The following is a 12,358-nucleotide window of genomic DNA, read 5'->3' as shown; positions in this document are numbered from 1 at the left end:
GGTGTACAGCATCAAGTGAAGTAAATCTGGCCTCCCGGGCAGCAATGTGGTCGGGTGCTGATGCCCTCTGTCCTGTGCAGCATCAAGTTGATTGTGGAGAAGGTTGTTGGTGTTGTTGTTGCTGTTGCTGCTGGTGTGCCTGTTGCTGCTGGTGTTGGGGCTCATTGTGGTCAGAGTCTGAGGACCAATGTGAGACAGTGTAAATAGTACCACCCATGCTGATGGAGTAGATAACAGTTGAAGTTGAGATGATAGAAACAAGCTGTCACTGGTGAGAGAGGTTGCTGCAATGAGGTGACTCTGGGTGGAGAGTTTGCTCCAAACACTTGCAGCCTACATAAAGCTCAATCTATGTTCCAAAGGGATAAAGCAACACCCTCTGTGCTTGGAAAGTGAACAGGTGTGAAGTGGGACCTTTTATGCTACATTTTAAGTTGTCACTCATCAGCTGATTCAATGGCCACTCAACTTCCACCTCAGATTAACAGATGGGGTCCAGGAATTGTGGGCGAGCTGTTAAAGTCAAAAGGTAAGGTTAAATTCACTCTTAAGGGCTTGTCAATAAGCCAATAATTGTTTAAATTAGGTCCCCCGCCACGGCAGACCCGACATTGGGAAAGGCAAATGTGCACGAATTGACAGCGAGTTCCTGACCCGCTATCAATCAAATCAAATTTCACTGCCGACCTGCCACTGATCCCGTCTGCTGAGCACCGGCAAAATTCCGGCCTGACTAAAATAGTTACTCTCATATGAGACTCTAGTTTGTTATTACAATTGCTCAACAACACAATTTACTGGTAACTGCCCTGGGTGCCCTCAATCAACATCACTAACAACAGATTGTTCGGTCCTCATCATATTGCTGTTTGTGGGAGTGGCTGTGCACAAATTGGCTGCTGCGTTTCCTGCATTACAACAGTGACTACACTTCAATAAGTACTTCATTGGCTGTAAAGTGCTTAGGGACGTCCTACAGTCATGAAAGGCTCTATATAAATGCAAATCTTTCTTTTCTTTCTTTAACTACAACTTTAACCTCATATCTGTGAATATTATAGCTTGGCTCCTGTTTACTAAGTTTACTATGCATTCTTATCTCTCAATCTGATTGAATAGGGGTGGAGGACAATGCTTTAAGCAGGCATAAGCCAATCACAACATATACTTGACCTGGTTGCTTTTCAATTTATTTTTATTAGTTCTTGGAATATGGGCAACACTGGCAAAGCTACATTTATTGCTCGTTCCAAGTTGCCCTGAGAAAGCACCCCAAATAAGAACATAAGAACATAAGAAATAGGAGCAGGAGTAGGCCAATCGGCCCCTCGAGCCTGCTCCACCATGCAATAAGATCATGGCTGATCTGATCCTAACCTCAAATCTTCTATCACTCTCCATCCACCCGAACCCATGTGATCTCCCGGGAGAGGCGAAAAACCAGATAAAAGACCCAATGGCCAATTTGGGAGAAAAAAATCTGGGAAATTCCTCTCCGACCCATCTAGGCAATCGAAATTCTTCCAGGAGATCACTCTGTCCCTATATTTTCTACAGTACTTACCTTCTGTAAAGGCGATCTCCACCCCAGCCAGGAACAGGAATAAAACCATCTCCTGAAATCTAACACAGAATTAGAACACAGTAGGAGCAGAACCAGGCTACACAGCCCCTGGGCCCACTCCACTACCCACAGGGCCATGACCATTCCGAACCTAGACTCATGTCCAATTTCCTGCCCGCTCCCCGTAACCCTTAATTCCCTTTACTTCTAGGAAACTATCTATTTCTGTTTTAAATTTATTTAATGATGTAGCTTCCACAGCTTTCTGGGGCAGCAAATTCCACAAACCTACCACCCTCTGAGTGAAGAAGTTTCTCCTCATCTCAGTTTTGAAAGAGCAGCCCCTTATTCTAAGATTATGCCCCCTAGTGTGTAGTGAGGAAAGTAGTGAGTGAGGAGGACATAAAAAACCTGCAAGGGGACATAGACAGGCTAAGTAAGTGGGCAGAGATTTGGCAGATGGAATACAATACTGGAAAGTGTGAGGTTATGCACTTTGGCAGGAAAAATCGTAGAGCAAGTTATTATCTTAATGGCAAGAAACTGGAAAGTACTGAAGTACAAAGGGATCTGGAGGTCCTGGTGCACAAAACTCAAAAGGTTAGTATGCAGGTGCAGCAAGTGATTAAGAAGGCCAATGGAATGTTGGCTTTCATTGCTAGGGGGATAGAATATAAAAATAGGGAGGTATTGCTTCAGTTGTACAAGGTATTGGTGAGGCCGCACCTGGAATACTGCGTACAGTTTTGGTGTCCATACTTAAGAAAGGACATACTTGCTCTCGAGTCAGTACAAAGAAGGTTCACTCGGTTAATCCCGGGGATGAGGGGATGGACATATGAGGAGAGGTTGAGTAGATTGGGACTCTACTCATTGGAGTTCAGAAGAATGAGAGGCGATCTTATTGGAACATATAAGATTGTGAAGGGGTTGGATCAGGTGGATGCGGGGAGGATGTTCCCGATGATGGGTGAAACTAGAACTAGGGGGCATAGTCTTAGAATAAGGGGCTGCTCTTTCAAAACTGAGATGAGGAGGAACTACTTCACTCAGAGGGTGGTAGGTCCATGGAATATGCTGCCCCAAAAAGCTGTCGAAGCTACATCATTACATAAATTTAAAACAGAAATAGACAGTTTCCTAGAAGTAAAGGAAATTAAGGGTTACGGGGAGCGGGCAGGAATTTGGACATGAGTCTAGGTTCGGATCGGTCATGGCCCTGTGGGTAGCGGAGCGGGCCCAGGGGCCGTGTAGCCTGATCCTGCTCCTATTTCGTGTGTCTAATTCTGTTAGATTCAGGAGATGGTTCTGTGATAGTAGATTGGCGGTTACGATCAGATCAGCCATGATCTTATTGAATGGCGGAGCAGGCTCGAGGGGCCGATTGGCCTACTCCTGCTCCTATTTCTTATGTTCTTATGTTCTAGTTTCACCCATCATTGGGAACATCCTCACCGCATCCATCCGATCAAGCCCCTTCACAATCTTACATGTTTCAATAAGATCGCCTCTCATTCTTCTGAACTCCAATGAGTAGAGTCCCAATCTACTCAACCTCTCCTCATATGACCACCCCCTCATCCCCGGGATTAACCGAGTGAACCTTCTTTGCACTGACTCGAGAGAAAGTATGTATTTTCTTAAGTATGGACACCAAAACTGTATGCAGTATTCCAGGTGCGGTCTCACCAATACCTTGTACAACTGCAGCAATACCTCCCTGTTTTTATATTCCATCCCCCTAGCAATAAAAGCCAACATTCCATTGGCCTTCTTGATCACTTGCTGCACCTGCATACTAACTTTTTGAGTTTCGTGCACCAGGACCCCCAGATCCCTTTGTACTACAGTACTTTCCAGTTTCTTGCCATTAAGATAATAACTTGCTCTACGATTTTTCCTGCCAAAGTGCATAACCTCACACTTTCCAGTATTGTATTCCATCTGCCAAATCTCTGCCCACTTACTTAGCCTGTCTATGTCCCTTTGCAGGTTTTTTATGTCCTCCTCACTCACTACTTTCCATCCCATCTTTGTATCATCTGCAAACTTTGATATGTTACACGCGGTCCCCTCTTCCAAATCATTAATATAGATTGTAAAGAGTTGGGGACCCAGCACTGACCCCTGCGGAACACCACTAGTTACTGGTTGCCAATCGGAGAACGAACCATTTATCTCAACTCTCTGCTTTCTGTTAGAGAGCCAATCCTCCACCCACGCCAGAATATTACCCCCAATCCCGTGATTTTTTATCTTGAGCAATAATCTTTTGTGTGGCACCTTGTCAAATGCCTTTTGGAAGTCTAAATACACTACGTCCACTGGTTCCCCTTTATCCACCCTGTATGTTACTTCCTCAAAAAACTCAAGCAAATTTGTCAAACATGACTTCCCCTTCATGAAACCATGCTGAGTTTGTCCTATTAAATTATGTTTATCCAAATGTCCCGTTACTGTCTCCTTAATAATGGACTCTAACATTTTACCAACCACAGATGTTAGGCTAACAGGTCTATAGTTTCCAGCCTTCTGCCTACTACCCTTTTTAAATAAGGGTGTTACATTCCGCGAAGGTGACGATACCCCCCACAACGATGCCAGATAGGGAACCACAGGACACCAGCACAGTGACAACTGAAGGAATGGCGATACATGTCTAGTTGTTCGGAATACATATACAGTGCTATGGGATAGCATTCAACCACTATCCCAAATTATTCACCATTAGCTATTTTATCAGGATTGTAAAGCAGACACAAATTCAAGACAAAGCTCGCAGGTAACTGTGATACAATGATATGGCAGAGTAATGGTTTATGTAAATATATAAATGTTATCTTTGCAGAGAACTGTTGAAAGTTATGTGGAAAAACGTGTAGGGAGTACATATGGCCCTCCAAGTGGACGGAAAATGACTATATTCGTTGATGATATCAACATGCCAGTTATCAATGAGTGGGGAGATCAGGTAACTTTACTTGAACTTTTAATAATTCAGCCTAGATTTACCCACTGGTGGTATCTCAGCCTGGCCAGGACTTCCACCTGTCATAGAGGGGCTCTCCTGACCCCAAGTGAACTTCCAACCTTGGTGCTATTTGCATATATTGGGGTTTCTCTGCTTCCATCGCATCTGCTCTGATGGTGCCATCTTCCACACCAGAGCTTCCAAAATGTCCTCTTTTTTCCTGAAACAAGACTTGCTGCCTGTTGGACCAGGGTGTCATGCTTTGCCAGTGGCTGTGAAAGCCCTTTAATCTCTTTGCCACCGGCTCCTTTTAGTCTGCTACAAAGAATGTTGGTCGCATCTCCCAGTCTGCAGTCCACAGCTGTATTAAACTGGTCACCTGTGTCCTGTTTGCCAGGGCTGAGCAGTACATCACCTTCCCCATTGATATCACAGTCAACACAAAAGAGCTCTGGGATATACAACAATGTAGGCTTTCCTCATCTCCAGGACATCACTGACTGCACACATGTGATCACCAGGGCACCGGAACATCAGTCAGCAACTTTTGTACCTAAAAATGTCTACCACTCCATTAATATCAAGCTGGTGTCTGATCACAGAAACAGGATCTTGTAAGTTTGTGCAAGGCATTCGAGTAGCTGTCACAACTTAATTATCCTGCAACAGTCTACCAATATCTACAAATACCAATAACATACTGAAAATGCAGACTCAGAAGCTGCTACTAAATCACAAAGCAGAAAAAAAAGAGCCAAATGTGATTAATGTAATGACAAATTAATTATTTCGCACCCATAATAGTGTTTTTCGTAAAAGAAGCTTCACTAACTCTACTACTGCTCCGGCTTCCTCACCTAGTGCCTTCAGCAAACTTGTTGGAAGACTGCTGTTCCTCATGTTGGGACCTGTGAGATGCTCCTGGCCAATGACTTCTGATGCTCGAACCTGTGAGGGCCCGGCTGTAGACTGCTGCATCTCAGCTGCTAGCGGGGCAGTCTGGCCCAGCTAACTTGCTGGCACCATGGCAGTTAATGGTTGCGGGGAGCGGATGTAGTGTTTGGAGGTCAATCATCACAGCCCCAGGACATAGAAACATAGAAGATAGGAGCAGGAGTAGGACATTTGGCCCCTCGAGCCTGTTCCACCATTTAATGAGATCATGGCTGATTATCCAAATTCAGTACCCTGTCCCTGCTTTCTCCCCATATCCCTTGATCCCTTTAGCCTTAAGAAATATATCTAACTCCTTCTTGAATATATTTATTAAGTTAGCCTCAACTGCCTTCTGTCGTAGAGAATTCCACAAGTTCACCACTTTCTGGGTGAAGAAATTCCTCCTCATCTCAATCCTAAATGGCTTACCCCTTATCCTTAGACTGTGACCCCTGGTTCTGGACTCCCCTGCCATCGGGAACATCCTTCCTGCATCTAGTCTGTCTAGTCCTGTTAGAATTTTATAAGTTTCAATGAGATCTCCTCTCAATCTTCTAAACTCTAGCGAATATAAGCCTAATCGACCCAATCTCTCTTCATACGACATTCCTGCCTTCCCAGGTATCAGTCTGGTGAATCTTCGCTGCACTCCCTCCATGGCAAGAACATCCTTCCTCAGATAAGGCGGCCAAAACTGCGTACAATACTCAAGGTGTGGTCTCACCAAGGTCCTGTACAACTGCAGCAAGACATCCTTGCTCCTGTACTCGAACCCTCTCACTATGAAGGCCAACATACCATTTGCCTTCTTAACCGTCTGCTGCACCTGAATGCTTACCTTCAGCAACTGGTGCACAAGGACACCCAGGTCTCGTTGCACTTCCCCATTTCCCAATCTATTGCCGTTCAGATAATAATCTGTCTTCCTGTTTTTGCCATCAAAGTGGATAACCTCGCATTTATCCACATTATACTGCATCTACCATGCATCTGCCCAATCACCCAACCTGTCCAAATCATACTGGAGTTTCTCTGCATCCTCCTCACAGCACACAGGCCTACTCAGCTTTGTGTCATCTGCAAACTTGGAGATATTACATCGAGTTCCCTCGTCTAGATCATTAATATATATTGTGAATAGCTGGGGTCCTAGCACCGATCCCTGCGGTACCCCACTAGTCACTGCCTGCCACTTGGAAAAAGACCCGTTTATTCCAACTCTTTGCTTCCTGTCTGCCAATCAGTTCTCTATCCAAGTCAGTACCTTACCCCCAATCCCATGTGCTTTAACTTTGCACGCCAATCTCTTATGCGGGACCTTATCGAAAGCCTTCTGAAAGTCCAAATACACCACATCCACTAGTTCTCCCTTATCTATTCTACCAGTTACATCCTCAAAAAATTCCAGTAGATTAGTCAAGCATGATTTACCTTTTGTAAATCCGTGTTGACTTTGTCCAATCCTGTCACTGTTTTCCAAGTGCTCTGCTATAACATATTTTATAATGGACTCTAGCATTTTCTCCACTACCGATGTCAGGCTTATATCGGTATATAATTCCCTTTTTTCTCTCTACCACCTTTTTTAAATAGTGGGGTTACATTAGCTACCCTCCAATCCATGGGAACTATTCCAGAGTCTATAGAATTTTGGAAGATGACCAGCAATGCATCTACTATTTCTAGGGCCACTTCCTTAAGTACCCTAGGATGTAGATTACCAGGCCCTGGGGATTTATCGGCCTTCAATGCCATCAATTTCCCTAACACCATTTCCCTACAAATACTGATTTCATTCAATTCCTCCCTCTTATTAGACCCTATGTTCCCCGACATCTCTGGAAGGTTATTTGTGTCCTCCTTTGTGAAGGCAGAACCAAAGTATGTATTTAATTGGTCTGCCATTTCTTTGTTTGCCATTATAAATTCCCCAGGTTCTGACTGCAAGGGACCTACGCTTGACTTCACCAATCATGTTCTCTTCACATATCTGCAGAAGCTTTTACAGTCAGTTTTTATGTTCCCTGAAAGCTTACTCTCATATTCTATTTTCCCCCTCTTAATTAATCCCTTTGTCCTCCTTTGCTGAATCCTAAACTGCTCCCAATCTTCAGGTTTGCTGCTTTTTCTGGCCAATTTATATGTGCTCTCCTTGGATCTTATGTTATCCCTAATTTCCATTGTTAGCCATGGTTGAGTCACCTTTTTTGTTTTATTTTTATGCCAAACAGGGATGAACAAATTCTGTAGTTCATCCATGCACTCTTTAAATGTTTGCCATTGCCTATCCACCGTCAACCCTTTAAGTAACGTTCCCCAATCCATCCTAGCCAACTCGCGCCTCATACCATTGTAGTTTCCTTTATTTAAATTCAGAACCCTAGTCTCTGAGTCAACTACTTCACTCTCCATCTTAATGAAGAATTCTATCATATTATGGACATCGCTGCAGGAGTTCCTCAGGGCAGCGTCTTAGGCCCAACCATCTTCAGCTGCTTCATCAATGTCCTTCCCTTCATCATAAGGTCAGATGTGGGGATGTTTGCTGATGGCTGCACAGTGTTCAGTGCCATTCGCAACTCCTCAGATAATGAAGCAGTCCATACCCGCATGCAACAAGACCTGGACGATATTCAGGCTTGGGCTGATAAGTGGCAGGTAACATTCGCGCCACACAAGTGGCAAGCAATGATTATCTCCAACAAGCGAGTGTCTAACCCTTGACATTCAATGGCATTACCATCACCAAATCCCCCACCATCAATATTCTGGGGGTCACCATTGACCAGAAACTTAACTGGACCAGCCACATAAATACAGTGGCAAAAAGAATTGGTCACAGGCTGGGTATTCTGCAGCGAGTGTCTCACCTCCTGACTTCCCAAAGCCTTTCCACCATCTACAAGAAACAAGTCACGAGTGTGATGGAATACTCTCCACTTGCCTGGATGAGTGCAGCTCCCACAACACTCAAGAAGCTCAACACCATCCAAGACAAAGCAGCCTGCTTGATTGGCATCCCATCCACCACCTTAAACATTCACTCCCTCCACCACTGGCGTACTGTGTCTGCAGTGTGTACCATCTACAAGATGCACTGCAGCAACTCGCCAAGGCTTCTTCGGCAGCACCCCCCAGACCAGTGACCTCTACCACCTAGAACAAGGGCAGCAAGCGCATGGGAACACCACCACCTCCAAGTTCCCCTCCAAGTCACACACCATCCTGACTTGGAAGTATATCGCCGTTCCTTCTTCATCGCTGGGTCAAAATCCTGGAACTTCCTCCATACCAGCACTATGGGAATAGCTTCAAATAGCTTCACCACACAGACTGCAGCGGTTCAAGAAGGTGGCTCACCACCACCTTCTCAAGGGCAACGAGGGATAGGCAATAATTTCTTGGCCTTGCCAGCAACGCCTGCATCCCAGGAACGAATAAAAAAAACTGCTCGAACCTGTGAGGGCCCGGCTATAGACTGCTGCATCTTGGCTGCTAGCGGGGCAGTCTGGCCCAGCTAACTTGCTGCCACCATGCCAGTTATTGGTTGGGGGGAGCGGATGTACAGATCCTCCATAGAGGACATGGAATCATCCTGCATACTGTGATAGGGGGGAGTATAGTTTTTTTCCTGGATAGATGAGCTAAGAAGAGCAGAATGGCCTTGCTTATCCAAGCTTATGAGTTAGTGTCATATGTTCAACAATTATCTAAAAGTTAAGCAGTAACATTTCTCTTGTCTTCTGTCTTTCAGATTACTAATGAAATAGTTCGTCAGATGGTAGAAATGCATGGAATGTACAACTTGGATAAACCAGGAGACTTTACTAAAGTTGTTGATGTGCAATTAATGGCTGCAATGATCCATCCAGGGGGAGGGCGCAATGACATTCCACAGCGTTTAAAGAGACAGTTCACAATCTTCAACTGTACACTCCCTGCCAATGCTTCAATTGACAAAATCTTTGGTAATTTTCAGCTCTGGTTTGTTTCTATCAAATATTCCAGCTTTGCAGCAAATGGTACCATTATGCTGTTGTGCATCGTACTTATCTTACAAATATTCTCTGCTGCTAATTTTAAAGCCAGCTTACTGTCAGACAGAAATTAAATGCTGAACAGAAAATTTCATCTGCTAATGGGTTAAAATAGCAATGAACGCAAATACTGAGTGGGCAGATCCAATTAATTTTATTCACACCGCATTTTATGAATAGTTACATTAGCCTAAAAATTGCTGTTGTTATTGAGCCTAATGCGAGTGGTAAACATATGCTGGTTGCTAGTAATGTTGAAATTGCTGCTTAGCATGAGCTTACCAACCCATTCTGTCTGTTACAAAATCGCCATCAGTTTGAGCACTAATGCACTCAATTTGTGCAAAAGAAGAATTAAACCAGTGGCTTAGGCACTAAAGAGTTAAGTAGCCCATGTTGCCATACTTATGGTTGGTGCAATCATCCCACTAAAATGGAGCAAGCCTTACTGGAAAGCCTGCATTAGTAAAGAAAAAATACTGGAGAAATTAATGGGATTAAAAGCTGACAAATTCCCTGGACCTGATGGTCTACACCCTAGGGTTCTAAAAGAGGTGGCTGCAGAGATAGTGGATGCATTGGTTGTGATCTTCCAAAATTTCCTAGATTCTAGAATGGTCCCAGCAGATTGGAAGGCAGCAAATGTAACCCGCTATTCAAGCAAGGAGGGAGAGAGAAAACAAGGAACTACAGGCCAGTGAGCCTACCATTAGTCATCGGGAAAATGCTGGAATCCATTATTATGGAAGTGGTAACAGGACACTTAGAAAATTATAATAGGATTAGGCAGAGTCAACATGTTTTTATGAAAGTGAAATCATTTTTGACAGATCTATTAGAGTTTTTTGAGGATGTAACTAGTAGTGTAGATAAAGGGGAACCAATGGATGAAGTATATTTGAATTTTCAAATGGCATTCGATAAGGTGCCACACGAAAGATTGTTGCACAAGACAAGGGCTCATGGAGTTGGGGGTAATATATTAGCATGGATAGAGGATTGGTTAAAGGACAGAAAACAGAGAGTAGGGATAAATGGGTCATTTTCAGGTTAGCAGGCTGTTACTAGTGGGGTGCCACAAGGATCAGTGCTGGGGCCTCAGCTATTTAAAATCTATATTAAGGACTTAGATGAAGAGTGTAATGTATCCAAGTTTGCTGACGATACAAAGCTAGGTGGGAAAGTAAGCTGTGAGGAGGACACAAAGAGCCTGCAAAGGGATTTAGACAGGGTAAGTGAGTGGGCAAGACATTGGCAGATGGAGTATAATGTGGGGAAATGAGGTTATTCTATTTGGTAGGAAATAAAGAAAAACAGAATACTTTTTAAATGACGAGATACTATTAAATGTTGGCGTTCAGAGGGATTTGGGTGTCCTTCTACACGAAACACAGAACGTTAACATGCAGGTACAGCAAGCAATTTGGAAGGCAAATGGTATTTGGTATTTATTGCAAGGCGGTTGGAGTATAAGAGTAAGGAAGTCTTGCTGCAATTGCACAGGGCTTTCGTGAGACCACACCTGCAGTACTGTACACACCTGTACAGTTTTTGTCTCTGTACCTAAGGAAGGATATACTTGCTTTGGAGGCGGTGAAATGAAGGTTCACTAGATTGATTCCTGGGATGAGAGGGTTGTCCTATGAGGAGAGATTGAGTAAAATGGGCCTATACTCTCTGGAGTTCAGAAGAATGAGAGTTGATCTCATTGAAACATATAAAATACAGTTAGCCTAACATCTGTTGTCGGGAAATTACTAGAGTCTATAATTAAGGATAGGGTGATTGAACACCTTAAAAAGTTTCAGTTGATCAGAGAAAGTCAGCATGGATTTATAAAAAAGTAGGTCATGCCTGACGAATCTGATTGAATTTTTTGAAGAGGTGACTAAAGTAGTGCAGAGGGGAATATCTATGGATGTTATTTATATGGATTTCCAGAAGGCATTTGATAAAGTCCCTCATAATAGACTGTTAACTAAGGTTGAAGCCCATGGAATTGAAGGCAAATTATTGACCTGGTTAGGAAATTGGCTGAGCGGCAGGAGACGGAGAGTAGGAATAATGGGCAGGTACTCTAATTGGCAGGATGTGACTAGTGGTGTCCCGCAGGGATCTGTGTTGGGGCCGCAACTATTCACTGTATTTATTAACGACTTAGTTAATGGGATAGAAAGCCACATATCCAAATTTGCCGATGACACAAAGATAGGCGGCAATGTGGATGAAAGCATAAAATTACAAAGAGATTTTGATAGATTAAGTGGTTGACCAAAACTGTGGCAAATGGATTTCAAGGTAGGCAAATGTGAAGTCATCCACTTTGGACCTAAAAAGGATAGAACAGGGTACTTTCTAAATGGTGAAAAGCTAAAAACAGTGAGTATCTAGAGGGTTAGAATACAAGGGGGTAGAAATTATGCTACAGCTATACAAAGCCCTGGTTAGACCACACCTTGAGTACTGTGAGCAGTTGTGGGCACCACACCTTAGGAAGGATATATTTGCCTTGGAGGGAGTGCAGCGTAGATTTACCAGAGTGATACTCGGACTCCAGAGGTTAAATTACGAGGAGAGATTACAGAAACTAGGGTTGTATTCCCTGGAATTTGGAAGGTTAAGGGGTGATTTGATCAAAGTTTTCAAGCTATTAAAGGAAACAGATATGGTAGGTAGAAAGAAACTATTTCTGCTGGTAGAACTTGGGGGCATAGTCTAAAAATTGGAGCCAGACATTTCAGGAGTTAAATTAGGAAACACTTCTACACACAAAGGGTGGTAGAAGTTTGGAACACTCTTCCGCAAATGGCAATTGATGCTAAATCAATTGTTAATTTAAATCTGAGATTG

General features: G+C 43.6%; 1 protein-coding gene across 1 annotated transcript in view; it reads left to right on the top strand.

Moving 5' to 3' along the window:
* Positions 1 to 12,358, top strand: part of LOC147113152 (dynein axonemal heavy chain 8-like) — a 1,456,516-nt gene that overhangs the window by 712,317 nt on the left and 731,841 nt on the right. The window contains exons 28-29 of the mRNA XM_085998053.1: positions 4,413 to 4,535; positions 9,226 to 9,439. Of these exons, the coding sequence (XP_085854179.1) occupies positions 4,413 to 4,535; positions 9,226 to 9,439 (337 nt within the window). The remainder of the gene's footprint in view (positions 1 to 4,412; positions 4,536 to 9,225; positions 9,440 to 12,358) is intronic.

Source organism: Somniosus microcephalus, chromosome 9, assembly GCF_052327205.1.
Source record: "Somniosus microcephalus isolate GS21.2 chromosome 9, FLI_Smic_1.0, whole genome shotgun sequence".
NCBI lineage: Eukaryota > Metazoa > Chordata > Chondrichthyes > Squaliformes > Somniosidae > Somniosus > Somniosus microcephalus.
The sequence above is the reverse complement of the archived record's forward strand: the minus strand, read 5'-3'. Positions and strand labels throughout refer to the sequence as shown.